The sequence below is a fragment of the Nansenia antarctica genome (genome assembly GCF_963989245.1).
Source record: "Nansenia antarctica genome assembly, chromosome: 8".
Taxonomy (NCBI): Eukaryota; Metazoa; Chordata; class Actinopteri; order Argentiniformes; family Microstomatidae; genus Nansenia; species Nansenia antarctica.
This window is the reverse complement of record NC_137678.1, coordinates 42,761,093-42,779,045: the sequence shown is the minus strand read 5'-3', so window position 1 is coordinate 42,779,045 and position 17,953 is coordinate 42,761,093. Positions and strand designations below refer to the sequence as shown.

Here is a 17,953-nt window from a genome sequence, read left to right as displayed (position 1 = left end):
TCTCTGAACTGCCCTAAACGGAGATAGAACCTTATCATTCTGAGCTCACGATATGTCATTGTGTTTGTGTAGACCAGGGAAGCGGTTACCACGTATTGCTGAATGTATTCATAATGTAGTATTTATTAAAAAATATATAACATTCCAATATTTTTGACTGACATTGTTGTGTACGGCTGTAAAAGTATCATTATTTGGCACAGTGTCCACTCTGGAGGAGGAAGCCAATAATAGACCACAATCATTAACAGATCCCAGACCTGGGTTAAAAAGTACTTGTGTTTGCTTGGGCCTTGCCTGGAGCACCAGACGGATGGGGTTTTCCATGTGGGGGAATATTCCATTATGCCAGGCAAACTCAAATCACAGTAAAGTATTTGAATTTACTTTTAATTATTTCAAATACTATTTGAATCCAGGTCTGACAGACGCATACATACATACAGTGTTGTGGTTGCGCTAGTACATTAAAAAGGTGGATACGATAGAAAAAAAAGGGAATGGAAGGAAATGAAAAAGTGACTTATAAAAGGGAAGAAGAATACTACCTGCCACCATCTGAAAAAACAATACTGCAACGGTATTCATTAAAAATACTAAACAAACACATTTCATGGGACCGTAGAAAATCAAGTACAAAATAGCTAACACAATAGGGCCAGGAGGAAGTTAAAAGCAGTGGCGGGGATATCCCCAGGGCGGAGCAGGGTCAGTTCAACAGTTGCTGGGCACCCGGTTCAAAGACTTGGCATGTGGGTGTGGAAGATTGTTTGCTGCCGGGACCTCCAGCGTTGAGTATGATCAGAGCCAGATGAGTGGGTCAGTGTTGAAGGAGGTTATTGACCAGACTGTGTGCTGCAGGTCTCCTCCACCTTAAGGACCAGGGATGTAGTGGAGTGTAAGCGGCGCCACGTAAAAAAACTACGTACGCAACTTTTTGGGGAGGCTCGAGTAGAGTTTACCCACCTTTCTGTTACAGGAAATTAGTGGATTATAACATATCGTTTTTCGCTTTTACTTCAGTCATTTTGAGGCATCCAGCTAAATGTACCCAGCCTTTGTTTCTACCTTGATAATGGCTCATGGGAAGCACAGTTCCTAGCGGGTAGTTCCAGAGGAGGGGGTCTTGAATAGCCCCCCAGTCCCTGACTTGGAAGGTCATATAATCAAGGACCTGTTGAAGAGTGGATCCCTCCAGTATGTGAGCCCTGCCGGGCTTCAGGGCACGTTGGTGGCCCAAGGCCCGTGGGCGTGCTGGCTCTGGAGGAGCCTCTGCAGCTCCTTGAACTGCTCCACCGTCTGGTCCTTGATGTCTGGGTTGGAGATCTGCAGCCGGATGCTGTCTGTGGACCAGTTCAGCTCCCCAGAGAACATCTCTGTCAGGATCCTCGCCACCACCGGGACCACCTGGACGCAAGACGGGGGGGGGTCGCTGTGAACCTCTGAGGGTGTGAAACATCTCTGCCTATGCTTATTGTGTAAAGCAGTGGTTCTCAACCCTCTCCTCGGGGAACACCAGTCGTTCCACATATTTCATTTGTTCCACCACCAGCACACCTGATTCAACTAATCAAGTGCAAAGCAATTATGGTTTGTACTTGATTAGTTGAATCAGGTGTGCTGGTGGTGGAACAGATCAAATATGTGGAACGGCTGGTGGTCCCCGAGGAGAGGGTTGAGAACCACTGGTGTAAAGAATGATGTGGCTGGGTATTCTACATGTAAATGTAAACCAAATAAATCTCTCACAAAAGCCATTGTACAACATGGGCCGGTACGTTTCTCCAGAACCAGAGCACAGTGCTCACCTGGACGATGATGAGCTTCTTCTCCTTGGGTTTTCTGTCAGGCCAATCCTCCCCAAAGCAGAAGTAGATCTCAAACGGCGGGGGGGTGGGAGCTTCACCCTTGTGGTACAAAATGAGCCCTGTTTGAAAAAAGAAAGAAAAAAAGAAAGAAAGAAAGAGAGCGAGAGAGAGAGAGAGTGACAGGGAAAGAAAAACACTTGAACACTTGAGCAATAGTCTACTGCATTACTATAATCTTGGGGAATATGATATCTGTTCTACTGCTAATTCATTGTTTGTACAAAGGCTATGCAACAAAGTGCGTACTGTACAGTGAGCTTGTCTCAAGAGCTCACGCAGAATGGGTAATGTTTGTTGACTGAAATATTCAAGGTTTTACAGAGGCAATACAGAGGTATGTAAAGAGGTCATTTATTAATTTCTTAAATTTCTGATGGTAGGGGTGTCTCTTAAAAAAACCCTCACAGGGAAGTTACTGCCAGGGAAGACTAAAAACACAAAAAGTAAAAAAATTAAAAATAAATAAATAAATAATAAAAATAGCCTGACTCACCTTGCAGAAAGTTGTTGAGGCTGAACACTTTGATCTTATTCTCCCTCTGCATGGGGTTGGGCGGGCCTTCTTCTGGGACGCCCGGTCCGGACCAGAACACCTTGCACTGGCAGAGCCGGACGGCGTAGATGTCCTGCTCCCAGATCTCCAGGATCAGCCCGCGGTCCATCACGTCCAGCAGGTGCTCCGTGTAAAAGCGCTGCTTCTCGTTCTGGATCTCGGCAGCACTAGGGAACAGGACCTGGTTGAGGGTGACCGGGCCGAACAGGTCCACCTGCTCCGGGGTGGGCTCCAGGTGGCCGTAGTAGAGCCTGCAGCCCTGGGGGTTACTCACGGTCAGAGACCCCGCTGTACGGCCCCGGTATAGGAACTTCAGGTCCAGGTCAGTCACTGGAACCAGAGTCTCACAGCACAGAGAGAGAGAAGTGGTTGGTAAACAGCTCAAACCCAAGACGGCACTTGAGAATAACATAAACAACACTAATCACCTGTCATTGTGAATAACCTGACAGGTTTTACCAACCGGTAGTTATCGTAAAGCTGCTCTTTGGGGACACGGCAACAAATGAAACACGGTGCCATTTTTATCTGTAAAGGCACGTTTTACTATATTTAGTTGGCTCAGTAACTTGTACTTGTATTGTGCAATGACAATAACGTTGAACCCAAAATTTGCCACCTCAACAACAGAACATTCGTACCATTCACCACACCTTCAGAAGTATTTGCCAATGGATGGGTGTGACAGACAAACATGCAGGTGTAGCAGCCAGTGTCCCAGACTAATGCGCTCTAATGCCCACTGTAATCCCTCCAATGACTCAAACAGGAGGCAATTATATTGTGTTGAGCATATAAAAACACCAAACAAACTTTAGGTTGTGTAGGTGTATTCTGAGGAACAATTACCCCTCACATACTGTATTATTAAAAGGAATTACTGTTCAAATGGACATTGAATGGCAAAGCAAAGTCTCTAGGTGTGATAAGGAGAGGTGTGTGTGTGGAGGGGCCTTCTTCACTCACGTGGTAGGCTGCTCAGAAGGTCATACTTGTAGGGCTGCGCCTGCGCCTCTCCCTGGTTCTGGACTCCTGGCATAGGACCGGTCTCCATGGGCGCCGGGCCTGGGGCAGTAGAGGGTGCCATGGAGGGCAGCTCTGAGATAGCAGTGGGTGGCAGACTCCCTCCAACCATCCCCATCCCGTTGGAGGGTCCCCCGGGGTGGACGAACCCCCCGCGTTCCACACCCCCCACCAGCGGGACGTGAGCAGGGAATTCCGGGGGAGCCATGGTCGGCCGAGGGAGGTCTACTACCGCCATGACCACACCGCTGTTGGGATTGGGGTGCATGGCGTCACGCAGGAGGGGCAATGCGATTAGGGTAGAGGGCCCGAATCTCTCACTGAGTGGGGAGCCGTAGGTCACGTCAGCCGCGTGTGCAGGGAATGCTGGGAAAGAGGGCGCGTCACAGATTCTGGGGTCTGGGAGAGACAGCAGGACAAACGCATCAGACAAACAACACTCAAAAGTATTTTCCTTCAGGCCGTTCCTCCTATCTATGGACCCTGGCATGCGATGGAGTGATGATATCACAGTATACATACTCAACACTGATACTCATATTCAAGTCAAGAGGGACAGTTCCTTACCGATGGAGAGGCTAACAATATTCGGCATCTGAAAATAAATGCGTAACGTTAAAGATTTTTGATTCATGGGTTTAATTGAAAACACGTCACGCTTCTGTGTCGTAGTTGCAGCGTTTCTTCACCTTACCTCCTCATCCTCATCTTCATCAACAGTATCTGGAACAAAAGCAAAAGGAGCATATCGCCTAACATTAATTCCAGGGAATTTTTAAAAGTCAACAATTGAGCTCTATCATTTCAATTCCATCAAAGTAGCCAGTCGATCCGTTAGTCTTCTCTCTCACTCACATGCACATGCAAGCATGTGCACACGCACATGCACACACACACACACGCACATATATGCACATGCACACACACACACACACACACACACACACACACACACACACACACACACACAGACCAAACACTTACCCCCATTGGAGGGCTGGTCATACACCTCGTAGATCTTGTATGGCTGGACAGGGGTTTCTTTGGTGCCGTCATATTTGAGCTTGAACTCCCGGCTCTTATTGAGAGCACAGCGCAGGTTGGCCTTCCACTTGGCGGGGTCAGGCTCATCCAGCCCCTCCTTATACTTGCCTGTCTCCAGAGCCCAGGCCTGGGGGGGGATGAGGGTGTTTATATGTGAATACGGGTGACACAAGGGCAGGGGTCATATAACTAGTGTAAACGTGCTAAAACGGCAGCACCCTGAAACATTTCAACAATATAACACTTATTTATTTATTTTTATCTTTTACCTTTTTTTAACATTTAGCAGATGCCTTTATCCAAAGCGACTTACAACAAGTACATTCGTCTAAAGTAAGTGACTCATCTATAAATCAGTCATCATAAGAAAAACAAATCTATGCTAGGACCAGGGGCCAAAACAAAATGTTATATATGAATGTTAAAAACACATTCCTACAGAGTATGCATGTTATGGCTGGCAAGCCGACTCACACCTTGACATTTTACTACAAAAGCTTTCAACAAGGCGCTCGCTTATTTTTTAACAAGGCACATTTAAATGATAAACAACCGACAACGGAATTTCAGCATAATGTGAATGTCTCTTTTCATTCCCAGTGAAAGTCTACTGCCTAATAATCTCTTGATCCTTATACAGGTGGGTTACTGCGCTGAAAAGTTAAACTACCACACTAGTCAGAAAGAAATGGAGAACAGGGTAATTGCGAACAAGGAACAGAAGCGCGAGATCCGAAAAAACCCTACCGAAGAAGGATACTAGGGGAACTTGGAAATGAAACTATGGCTCTTTCAGTTCACTAAAACAGTTGACACATCAATGAGAGATTAGTTCTGTAGGAACGTATTGAATGGTGGTACGTGCAGAAAAATGTTGCACTGTGTGGGAGTGTTTTCTGTGTAAAATTGTGTGCAAAAAGCTAAACAAAAAATGTGCCAAATTTGGAGTAAAGTGAATGGGGTAGTGGACATAGGCAGCAGTGGACCTACACATGGTCAACCATACGAACATCCACTTCTTCTAAGGATCTAAGAGATCACAATAAAAGCACCTTCACAACCGCCTGAGCGAGAGGGTCAGAGACTGTAACGGGTCTCTGTTATTCTGAACATGACCTCTGACCTTGAAGATGGTGTTCTCCTCCTCTGACGTGGGCAGGTGGCGCGTGGCGTGCCTCCAGGGGATCTGGAAGAGCCGGTGGTCGGGGCTGAGCCACTGCAGGCCTGGGTACCTCCCGCTGTTCACCTGGGTGAGGAGCCAGGGCTTCAGACGGATCCGCCGAGGCTGCACGTTCATCATGGGGACGCTTTCGGAGGACAGAGGGACGGATTGAGGACCAGGTGACAGGGGCGATAGGGGGAGGGTTGTAGATGGGGACGGTGTTAACTCTCTACTAGCTGTGGTATCTTTTGTGAGTCTGTGAGGGGAAGGGGGATGGTACTCTTATCTGAAAGATGAGGACTAGGGATGGGAAGAGAGGGGGGGGGGGGGGGGGGGTCAACAGTATGGCATTTCTGTTTGTGATGGCAACAGGAACTCTGTTTAGGACGTGATCACAGGAAACAGAGCTGGAAACAGAAACTGCTGAGTTACATAGGGGGGGGGGGGACAACTGGGTGCAGTGGAAAGAAGGAGAAAAAACACAGAAGCAAAAACCTTCTAGAACATTGGAACTGAAACTTGAAAAAAGCATACATACTCGCTTAGGTGAAGGGCAATTCCACACCACAGAATGACGCTGGGATTCAATGTTTCACTTCCAAATGTTCCCCAAAATGTAAATATAGGCCTACTCCAGACTCTTAGCTGTCATTTGACACCCTATTTGATATTCTCTGATGAACTTTACATTTTAGTCCTCATGGGTCAATTTGCCCATGAACTGACCCCCAAATCTTTAACTCCATTTCACGTGACAATCTGGTTCAATTGGCTTTTGTCATTCCCAGATGATGATGATGGACCTGCTATTATGACACACAGGCATACAGGCCCCCTGGGCCCCACACAGAGTCCACTGTCAAACCAGTGTATCATATGAGATCACAGAGGATCATTTGAACAGAGAAAGTATGTACTGTAGGTAATCATTTACAGCCATAGGGAAGCTGCGGTGGAAAAGCATACATCACAGGGGAACACAAAGCCAGCCGCTAGCGAGCACCATTTATGTAACTGATCCTGGACTGGGAGACAACAGATACATGTCCTCCTCTGCCCTTTTATCAACACACACGCACACACACACACACACACACACACACACACACACACACACACACACACGCACCACTGCAGAGATGAAAAATGGGTCAGGGTAAGTTAAAGGAATTAGCTTCAAAGTGTAATAGAGTGGTTGTCGCAAACCCCTACGTATGGTGAACACATCAGCCCTGTTCAGTCAATATCGTACAGTCTATATACCACAGGTGAGGTCCTTGTGGACTCATTGAGAACCAGGTCAGATCTGCTCAGTAAACACAAATCCTAGACTGCGACCTTACAGAACAACAACAATGACTTGACAATGTGCATTTCACTAGGGAGGTATGAGAGTGCTTTACATTGTATGGAGTAACTCGCCCAGCAACTATTGTGACAGTGAGCTGCAGCCAGACCCACACGATTCTGCTGAGTCAGAGGAGCAGATGAGCAGTGCATTGGAAGGCTGACAGACAGCACTGCATATTCGCCTGTGCTGCAGCATGCCTCAAAGGAACTCAATGAAGTGGCAGAGAGTAGTCATAATAGCTCCTGTTCAGTTGATCATGGCAGGGTGGAAGGAAGGCTATCTATCAATTCAGCTGTCAGACGAATTGCATTGGAGCAAGATTGCTTATGGTGGCATAGCAAGACATGAGCTTAGAATTATAAGGTTCTATCTCAGTTTAGGGTAGTTCAGAGATATTGAGCTTCAAAGTTTTTACATTCCATTATGTTTTGTGAGATGGAACCTTTGTATTTTATGAATTACTAACTCAAAAATGTCAGCATTTTAAAAATAACACCACACAGGCATTAATAAACACCTAATGGATCAGATTATGTAAAAAACTCAATTTTGACAAAAATTGAGATAGAACCTTATAATTCTAACGTCACGAGGTGGCGTTGGTTGATGGACAACACGGGATTGGGACGGGCCCCGCTACATCCAGACACCGTTCAGGTGCAAACACACCTGAGATAACCTGGTACCAGGACAGGTATGCTGGAGGCTGAACACCACCTGATCAATCACTCCTCCCAACTTCCCCGTAGAATGTAACAGAACATATCGTGACGTTAGAATGATAACGTTCTATCTCCATTTTTGCCTTTTTTTTATTTATTTTTTTACATAATCTGATCCATTAGGTGTTTATTAATGCCTGTGTGGTGTTATTTTTAAAATGTTGACATTTTTGAGTGAGTAATTAATAAAATACAAAGGTTCCATCTCACAGAACATAATGGAATGTAACAACTTTGACGCTCAATATCTCTGAACTACCCTAAACGGAGATAGAACCTTATCATTCTAAGCTCACGATATTGCTAAACACTCTGGATTCTAATGACAAACTATAAGCTAGGTAGGTCCTTAGTTAGTTAGTTAGTTAGTTAGTTAGTTAGTTAGTTAGGTAACAGAGATAAATAGTCTAGTTTAGGTAGAGGCAATGTCAAAATCATGGACATCGCCTATTCACAAGACGAAATAGGCACAATATGGTGCTGGTTTTGACACTGGCAAGAGTCATATATGCAAACAATCCTCATAGAAATATGTTAAATGCTCACGTAAGAATATGATCCTGCTACATTAGTTTAGGGGGCAGGGGGAAGTTTACCCACCTTGTTAAGGATCGCTTTATCCGCAATGATTTCGTTCGCTACGTTCCCCTGTACCGAAGACACGTTCCTTCTTCCCACAACCTGGAGAGGAGTGTGAGTGAGTGAGTGTGTGAGTGTGTGTGTGTGTGTGTGTGTGTGTGTGTGTGTGTGTGTGTGTGTGTGTGTGTGTGTGTGTGTGTGTGTGTGCGTGCGTGTGTGAACACAGCTACAGGTAGGTCGCTGACAAGTGTCCTTAACACCCTAAGAAGTTAAACATATACGAATAAATGGGCGAGTGGCAGTCAAGCACTTAATCCAAAATCGTATCCAAACTCTTGATCTCAAACAGCAGCCAAAGATCATTTGTGATTAACCCGAACAAAACCCGGTGATTGCAGAACTTGCGCAGGTACCACCCTTCCGGGTATCAGCGGTCTGTTATTAGACGAAAACAGAACGCAACATTGTTTCATTTTTGATAGTTGTGAAACACTGGAGGAAAAACAAATATGCAAATGTAAAGCATTTTATTTATCTATTTTGTGTATTTATTCATTTAATTATTCATGTATTCACACCTTAATATATTTAATTCATTTCTGTATTTAGTTATTTCTGTAAAAAAAAAAAAAATCCAATATGATAATGAAGTGTCAATCAAAACTCAGTAGGTGGTAACACACCATTTGGCTGATCAATGGCTGTGTAGTGTAGGAAGGCTACAGAATGCCATTCAAATACATGCATGACGTCTTTCCATTTCCTTCGATCCTTTACTCTCACGGTTCTATCTGGACACTAGGGCTGCGTTCGTAAATTCGCGCTGGAAATTTGATCAGCACTCATGGAATGCCTCTTGTCCAATCAAATTACTTTGTCTCTTTATGACGTTGAACCTAGTGTGCGCTCCGGCGCTCAGAGAGATAATTTACGAACGCAGGCTCTATTTCCTTTAATTAACGAGTTTAATTTTGAAGAAATTCAAAAGTCTGCTTTTTCATAGAACTTTGAAATGATTTAACAATTGATTTCAGTACCATCTGCGCCCTTGCCCCGTAACGATAGAGTAACTATCTTTGATCGCCATGACGAGGCCGACGTCATCGGAAGCGAAAGTTCGAAAATTCTGCGCCCTGGGCCGATGTAAAGTTGGATGGGGGGCGCATTATAAATAAAATTAACAATTAACAATTAACAATTAAAGTAGTGTAATTCATCAGAGCAGTCATACCATGTTTAAAAGCGAAAGTAGTATAATGCGATATGATCAGGGTTCGAGTTATAAGCTGAGCTTTGTGGGGGTCTCCAAAATAACAGTGCGAAATGTTCTCATGCACGCGCGCGAATCATGCCCACACAGCGATGGGACTTACAAGTTTTAATTAGCCATAGGCTACTCATTTCACCACATCAACAGTACACAGTACACAGTACACACACACTACACACCACACACACACACACACACACACACACACACACACACACACACACACACACACACACACACACACACACACACACACACACACACACACACACACACACACACACACACACACTGACAGTGTAATTTATATTAGTTTTACATTTATTCAAATCTACAGCCTACGTAATTATTATTCTATTGCTCTTTTTGCCATTGTATTTTTAAACAGTTTTTGCTTATATATTGTTGTTTTTTATGTCCTATGCACAAACCTCACCAAGTCAATTTATTGTATGTGTAAATATACTCAATCACTTAATTGTGATTGTGATTGTGATGTGTCCTCTGTGTGTGTAGTGTCAGTTCCACTCTGACCACTAGAGGGCAGCAGTCCAGGTCCTGTGAGATGGAGGAGTCTCTGACTGTAAAGCCTTCAGGCCTGTGTCAGACAGTGTAGGTTTCTACTCCTGCCTCAGATCCTGTCTGCAGCAGTTGATGACAACCAGATGGTTATTTGCTCATCGTGAAATATGTGGGGGGAAAAAAGTGCAATAGTCCAAAATGCAGCAGCGAGAGTTTTAACCAAAACAAGCAGAAGAGCTCATATAACTCCTATTTTAGAAACTCTACACTGGCTTCCTGTTTACGTTCAGAATAGATTTCAAGATCCTTCTGCTTGTTTATAAAGCTCTCACTGGCATAGCACCAGAATATGTTCAGACCTTTTGCTAGCATATCAGCCCAATAGAGCTCTCAGGTCTTCTGACACTGGTTTTCTCTGTACAAAATAAGAGATTTGGTGAGGCTGCATTCTCATTTTATGCACCCAAATTGTGGAATGCACTGCCAGTTTACATTAGGGATGCAAACTCAGCAAATATGTTCAAGTCAAGACTAAAAACCCATCTTTTTAATGTTGCCTTTAAATGACTAAATTATTTAATCATGATTATATAATGATTGGAGCACTTTGAGCTGCAATGTTTGCAGGAAAAGCGCTATACAAATAAAAGTTATTATTATTAGTAGACTGACAAAACAGAAGCGTGGGAGTTTTCTATATTATATAAATATATATTATGTGATTACTTTTTAAACTTATTTCTGGAATTCAACTGATCATGAAACAATCCAGATGAATCATTAGATTATCAGTCAGACTGATGATGAACTCTGAGACCCAGAGTCTCTGACCCTGAGGAGAGAGAGTGGATGTGTATAAGAGTTGGTAAAATTGTGTGTTTGAGTTCTGATGCTGTATTAAGGAGCTATCTGTAAGATAGCAGGGAGTGGATGTGAAGACAGCTCACCTCCTCTGTCAAAACAACATGTACATGTTCTGAAATCCTCTCTCCATGTATTCACCTGTCTATCTATCCTATGTACATGGTGTTCCCTCTCACCTGTGTGTGTGTGTGTGTGTGTGTGTGTGTGTGTGCGTGTGTGTGTGTGTGTGTGTGTGTGTGTTTCTGTGTTTTTTTCCACTTCATGATCTAACCCCTTGGTGTAATGACTGATGTTGTATCTTGATTGAAGCCTGTGAGTCTTCTCTGACTCCCATGACAGTGAACTCTTTATTTTGTATTCAAGCAGGGAGTCCCATATTCAAGCAGGGAGTCCCATTGAAACCAAGATCTTTTTACAAAGGAGTCCACACCCACACCCACACCCACACCCACACCCACACCCACACCCAACAACACCCTCCCATCCAGCCACCCACCCACACGCCCTGCACACAGTTTACAACAAAACCTTTTTTACAGAGCTTTTCTCTTCCTCTCTCTCACTCTCTCTGTCTGAGTGTTGAAATCTGAGGGCTGCATGAGACCGGAACTCAACTGTTCCTTCTGACTCAAACACTGCGACAAAGACAGGAGAAACTGATTATGGTGTGTCCTCACCTACCCTCTTTAACACACCCTCCCTCCCTCCCTCCCTCTCTCACACACCCTCCCCTTGCTCCCTCCCTCCCTCCCACCCTGCCTCCCTCTGTCTTTAACACCCCCCCCCCTCTCTTCCTCCCTCCCACCCTTCCTCCCTCTCCCTCTCTTTGAGGAGTCATACTATTCACCTCTGCTTCTTCCTTCTTCTAGCAGACGACTGCCAACGTCCCCTGGCCTGAGTGAGCATAACTCACTTCTCCTGCTATGACTGGTGGATAGATGATTCACTTACTTACACTAGTCAAATGTATTGATTGACATTGATTGATCTGCTAAATACCAAAACATGTAAATGTAAAAGTGACAAAGACAATTTGATTTGATTTGGGATTAGTATCACACCTAGTGAGAAGAGTCAAACATTTTCATTATCATAAATGATTCGTTAACAACACAAAAGGTGATCAAATGTATCAAAAATACAGGTGGTTGTGAACCAAACACAAAACCCTGGGCGTACATTTGAATGCAAGTATGTCTTTTTATTATAATCCTTAGTATGGAACTTAGTCACAGAAACAGAAAGTGTAAGTCTTCAAGATGTTATTTTGAGATGTGACTTTCTGCTGGTTCCACTGTGTGAGATCCTCAAGGTGCCTCCATGCTGACCTTAGTAACCCGCGACTCTGTAGAAACAGATTACACCTTATGTGACACAGTCTGATCCTTTTGGTCCGCATGTCAACTACGTCAGACATTATTATGTCAGTGCATTATGTTTGACTAAATCAGCTGTCATGTTTCTTCATCATTAGGTGTGGACATCAGACATTATGTGGTTCAGTAGTGGTGTCAGGGTTAATGATAACGACTAACAATTTAATGATAATGAGGATTATGTTTTATTGATAATGATGACGATAATGTTTGAATGATAATTTACATTAAAATGTTTGGCATTTAGCAGACGCCTTATTCCAAAGCGACTTACAATCAATACATTTGACTAAGCAAGTGAATCAACAATCCACCAGTCGTAGCAGAAAGAGTAATCTAGCTCAGGCCCGGGGCCATTGGCAGTCTCCGTGATAGAAGGATTATTATTTTATTATTTTATTTTATATAGACACTGGAGAAATAGTACAAGGTGGGCAGTAGAAGTCTTAGGGGACATAGTAAAGAGGAAAAGCGGGTGTCTCAGGAGACGCAGTGCTGGGGGGTAGTAAATGTCTCAGGAGGATCAGTTAAGGTGTAACCTGAAGAGATGGGTCTTCACTCTCTGACGGAAGACGGGTAGTGACTGCAATTCTGACAGCCGTGGGAAGCTCATTCCACCAGCGTCACTACACCAGTGTAGTGAAGAGACGTGATAATGACGATAATGCTTTAATGGTAATGGTAATGGTGATAATGTTGTTATAATAATAATGGTGATGTTTTCTCCCAGAGTCGTGCAGGGTCCTTCAGTTCCAGTCTGAGGAGATGGAGCAGGATTCCACCAGGTGAGCAGTCACACTGAGCAGGATTCCACCAGGTGAGCAGTCACACTGAGCAGGATTCCACCAGGTGAGCAGTCACACTGAGCAGCATCCCCTTCCCTTCACTCCAGATTCCCCGTTCTACCCAGATGTAAGATGGCGGCCAATAGCAGGTTGATTCCATTCCGTTGTAAACAAGGGAAAGGGCAATTCTATCCCTTCCAAATATCCCCTTCACCAAGTAAACAAAAAACACGCCTTCAGCACAAAGTTCATTGTAATTCACTCGACACAGCCGAAGAGCCGTTTATGGTCGGTTTTTTATACCTGTCGTTTGACGTACCCAGACACGTACAAACTTTTGACTGGTACTGTACGAAACAGCAAGAAACCTAATCAAAACGTAGAGCTCACGCGATAGGAGGGAGCAAGGGAAGGGGATGTGTCCATTTGGAATGGAAAGGAGCCTGATCAGGTATAATACAGGTGTACTTTTCTACCTCACCTGTTTGATCTTAGTAGTTATTCCGCTTGGTTGTCTCCCATTCTCACATGGAACACTAGGTGGCAGTATGACAGCAGTAGTGAGTGGAATTACAGTAGTGGTCCTCCTTTCTAACTTGGTGTGTTTAGGGCTTAAGGAGAAATCAGCGATATAATTTCTCCTCATCGATCAGATTGAACAATTATATTATATAAACTCAAAACCAATTTTTTCATTTCTATTTTGTTTTGATCTCATCCCTGAATTGATCATTTCAAAGGACGCAGGATATTGAGGTAGTAGCATGCTACATTGCTAAATGTGCCTTACTGTCTGTATAGCCTATTGATATTCCCTCAGGCAATGTATAATGTACAGGTAGTGTATTGTGATGGTGTCCAGTGTCCCTACAACCCCATGGTTTTGAATGGGAAACATACACACTTACGCACACACACATACACACAAACACACATACACACACACACACACACACACACACACACACACACACACACATACACCGGTGCCTGGAATTGATCTCTATTCAGCCCCTGTTTGAGGAGAAATTGTATAGAGAAGAACTGCCAGAACAATGGATGTAGTGTCGTCATGGAGAACCACACCAAAGCTGAAGCGGTGAAGTGATGAGTGCCTCAAACCTCAGTTTAGTAACAGACCATCTGCTGTTTGGTTTACAGTAACAATAACCTTTTTTAGAAATCATCAGATCCTGAAATGTCTGTCAGCAGAGGTACAGTTAGTATGCATTTAAACTCTAAAATGTTTAGGCTTATTTGATCTGCCGCAATGGAAAATTAAAAGATATGAACAAATTAAAGTTGTTTTCTTCAGTGTGTGTGTGTGTGTGTGTCCATGACAGGCAGTTGCAACTGAACAAGAAGAGTGAGGAGCAGGTAGATCAGTACAGGTGTCAGATCCAGGAGACCAAGCTCAAACACAGGAAGCAACGGTATATGCTGTTTCACTGTTCTTGATAGCCTGCTTTCTTACTGTTCATTATATTCTTCAATGTTCAAGGGCCTCATAGGAGCACATTTGACTTTTATGTATAGCGTGGTACTATTATTCTTGGTTGGTATGATGCCATATTGGTCTCTCGACTGCATTGAGTTGTTGATTATATGTTTTATTGGAGAGCTAAGGTTGAACATCGTGTACTTTCTCATGCAGGATGAAGTTTGAGAATCAGCTTCAGCAACTGATGGAACAGCATAAGAATCTGCACTCTGTGTTTGTGAGTTTGTCTTTGTTCAAATATGATTCTCCGATGGGATAGGAGCTAGAGGAGGGGGCTAGGCACTAAAATGGAACTGGGCCCTAGTCTCATCTGATCTCTGTCCTCTCATCTCCTCTCCCCCAGACCCTACACAGACTACCTGCTGATTACTGATTTTAAATAATTGAGTTGTGTATAGGAGCCGAAGACAATGCTGGTCTCAAGAAACTGGAGGTGATGATGCTGGAATGTGCCAAACTGGACAGAGAGATCAACTGCTTTGTTGGGGTGGTCGAGCGGATTACTGCAGAAGTGAGTATAGGCTCTTCCCTCACATTATGTCAATGTTCATTAGCTATTAAATGCTACCTGGTCCTACGTGTAGACAACACACATTTTACACAAGCTGTGATTATCTCAGATCGTTATGTCTATTATGTGGTCCCTGCAATTTGTAACTGTTCCTCAGGAATAGTTATGTCCTCCGTGCAGAATGTGTGCATCTGGATTGCACCCGTGGCTATGATGTCCTCTTGATAGATAAATGACTTCTAGGTCAGGCAGCAGCCTGAGGCCATGTTTGGACTGAAAGCCAGGGTGAAGGACCAGTTCACAGAGACCATGGACAGCCTATCTGACACAGACCTACAAAACCACACAAAGGTGATAGCCTTCAAGGAAAGCGTCAGAGATTCACTCAAACAAGGTGAGACACACTAGTTCTGAGTAGACTACCATATCACGAACAAAGCAAACCAGTATACATGTAAAGATGTTACAGTGTAAGCAATGTCCATTGACAGGCTGACACATTATGCACGCCTTGTGTTTGCATTCAATCCTGATGTAGCTGAGAACATGGAGGAGGTGCTTGATGAGGACATTGCTGTGACACAGAGCGAAGTGAACTTCACATGTCCCCTTACTCAGGTACCATCTCTCCTGTCAATAAGATGTGGAAATTACAATTTACACTAAACCTTAGAAAATATGGTTGTTTGTTGGTAGTGTCATTGCTGAGTTTCTATGACTATGTAATGTATGCCGTTGTTATCACATAGCTTGAAATGGTCAATCCAGTTAAGAACAAGAAATGCAACCACCAGTACGACCACGAAGCAATTCTGGGCTTGATCCAGGCAAGGCACAGTCAGAAGAAGAAATGCCGGTTAGTAAAGTTCCTTAAGAACGGTTCACAGATGTCTTTCATTTGTTTGTTCATTTAATACACACCTGTTCTGTCATGTGTATTCCTATTGTCTTTGGCACCTACAGTATTCATCTAAGATGTTTGTGTGTTTACTGTCTTTCTACATGTTCTTTCTACAAGTTCAGTTTATACCACTTGCCTACAGAGAGCAATAGATAACACAGCTTGTTACTTCAAGCCATTATGACACGTGGTGGTGTCTCTCTGAGTGACTGGGGCCACTGACACAATTGATAAGACTGATCATTTTTAGTCATGGGATATTGTCCTGTTTCAACACCTGTATGTTATTGATGATGTTCTCTCCTTTACACAGTTGTCCTGTAGTGGGTTGTGGAAATACAGATGTGAAGCCTGTAGACCTGGTACTGGACCAGACCATGAAGAGGATGATTCAGAACCACAAGAGGCAGACTGCAAAGAATACAAATCCCCCGCAAGGTAGGAAATCAACAGATCATATGAAAACATTTATATTCTCTGGAATATTCCATTGTTTAACAAATAATTTGTTTTGTTTTGTTGTTTTTATATCTTCAAAGGTTGCTGAAGCCCACGTGCCCAGTTTCATCTTTGACGAGTTCAGGACAGTCCTGTGAAAACCTGGATGAAAGCTTGACTATTTGTTTGTTGTTAAACTCTTCAATACTTTGACCAATGATGTCTTAATGCACTAATACAACTGTAAATAGTTAGACATGTTTAATAACGTCATGTGTTGCCAACTCTGTGTACTGTCACTTTGTGGTATGCCATATTGCTTCAAGCAACACAACATGTTTTAATAAATCTAATGATTCATATTTTGTGGATTGATTTTGAGTTCTGATGTAATAGTATATGATTATTTGTGGTATCTATAGTACACTTTTGTGTATTCCTAATGCAACACGGTGTAATACTTCGTGCGGCCACAAGATGTGAGCTTCATTATGGGCTCGCCCAAGTGATATTAACAGTAATACATTTATGTAATATACTGTGATGAACCTGCGAGGGGAGGGGACATTCGTACACAGCAAAACTGCCGGTGTTAATTGTCCAGTGTTAGTGTTAGAAAGGTTCCAATGTTCTAGGTTATATTTGGTTATCATTTCCACCTTAAGAGCTAAGGTGCGTAATATCACCTGCCACCTTAAGTGCGCAGTGCATTCTGGGAATCTGGGCCGCATTGATTCAGATCGGAGAAGAAGTTGGAAGTACCACACAAGTTTCTAGTGTTACCACTCCAATCAGTTAGAAACATTGTGCAGCATTACAGTGTAAATGTGCGTCACTGAACTACTGTAAGTACAATGTTTCACCCAGTATTTAGGTTGTACATATTTGTTGTGTTGATTTGGATACTGCCGTTTTCTGCACTCTATCCTAGCCATAGCAATTAGTTTGGACATGTGCTTTCTATGGCCGCCGTTATTGCGTGCTCTTCAATGAAGCTCGTTTGGCGCAGTTCACGCTGCAGAGTTTGTTATTTGAGTACTGTCTTAAGTTGGTGTTATAATTCAGATTGTATGGCAAAGTGTACTGTTAAGTAGCTTAATGTGTATGGTTAAGTTACATGTACTTTTGTATTGTAGAATGCATTTGATATTGTAGATCAGTACTGGGTCATTGACGGATAAGACTTTTGAATGGGCCAATTTTAAAATACTAACAATAACAATATATTTGGCCATTATTCAAACATTTGGAATGTAGTGTACACATGCATTTATGCAAAAAACCCAAATTAAGAGATTTTAGTGTTTTTAAAGTTGAATTAATAGGACACGCCCTTAAAAAAAGTCATTTGGGGCGACCGTAATTTATCTAAAAATTCATATATTTCCTTAACATTACTAATATTTTAACAAGTATCAGTAATTAAATAAACTGTTTAAGAAAGACAGGCTTGTGTGCCCTTTCATTTTTTGTAAACCATGTC

General features: G+C 43.2%; 3 protein-coding genes across 3 annotated transcripts in view; 1 reads left to right on the top strand and 2 right to left on the bottom strand.

Moving 5' to 3' along the window:
• The window catches only part of LOC308164231 (F-box only protein 39-like), a gene marked incomplete at both ends in the record, with an annotated part of 185,236 nt that overhangs the window by 109,396 nt on the left and 57,887 nt on the right, over window positions 1–17,953 (bottom strand). The window lies entirely within an intron of this gene.
• irf5 (interferon regulatory factor 5) lies at window positions 1,219–8,350 on the bottom strand (the record flags this gene model as incomplete). Its single annotated transcript, XM_080537670.1, has 9 exons — window positions 8,324–8,350; window positions 5,612–5,795; window positions 4,429–4,615; window positions 4,139–4,167; window positions 4,012–4,039; window positions 3,388–3,810; window positions 2,362–2,751; window positions 1,809–1,927; window positions 1,219–1,407 (listed from the first exon to the last, which is right to left on the bottom strand). The coding sequence occupies exons 2-9, from the start codon at window positions 5,786–5,788 to the stop codon at window positions 1,219–1,221; spliced, it is 1,542 nt and encodes a 513-aa protein (XP_080393796.1). The 5' UTR covers window positions 5,789–5,795; window positions 8,324–8,350.
• LOC308163489 (E3 SUMO-protein ligase NSE2-like) lies at window positions 14,318–16,979 on the top strand (the record flags this gene model as incomplete). Its single annotated transcript, XM_080537669.1, has 7 exons — window positions 14,318–14,333; window positions 15,019–15,131; window positions 15,375–15,525; window positions 15,670–15,749; window positions 15,881–15,987; window positions 16,346–16,470; window positions 16,948–16,979. 7 exons carry the CDS (start codon window positions 14,318–14,320, stop codon window positions 16,977–16,979), a joined length of 624 nt encoding a protein of 207 aa, XP_080393795.1.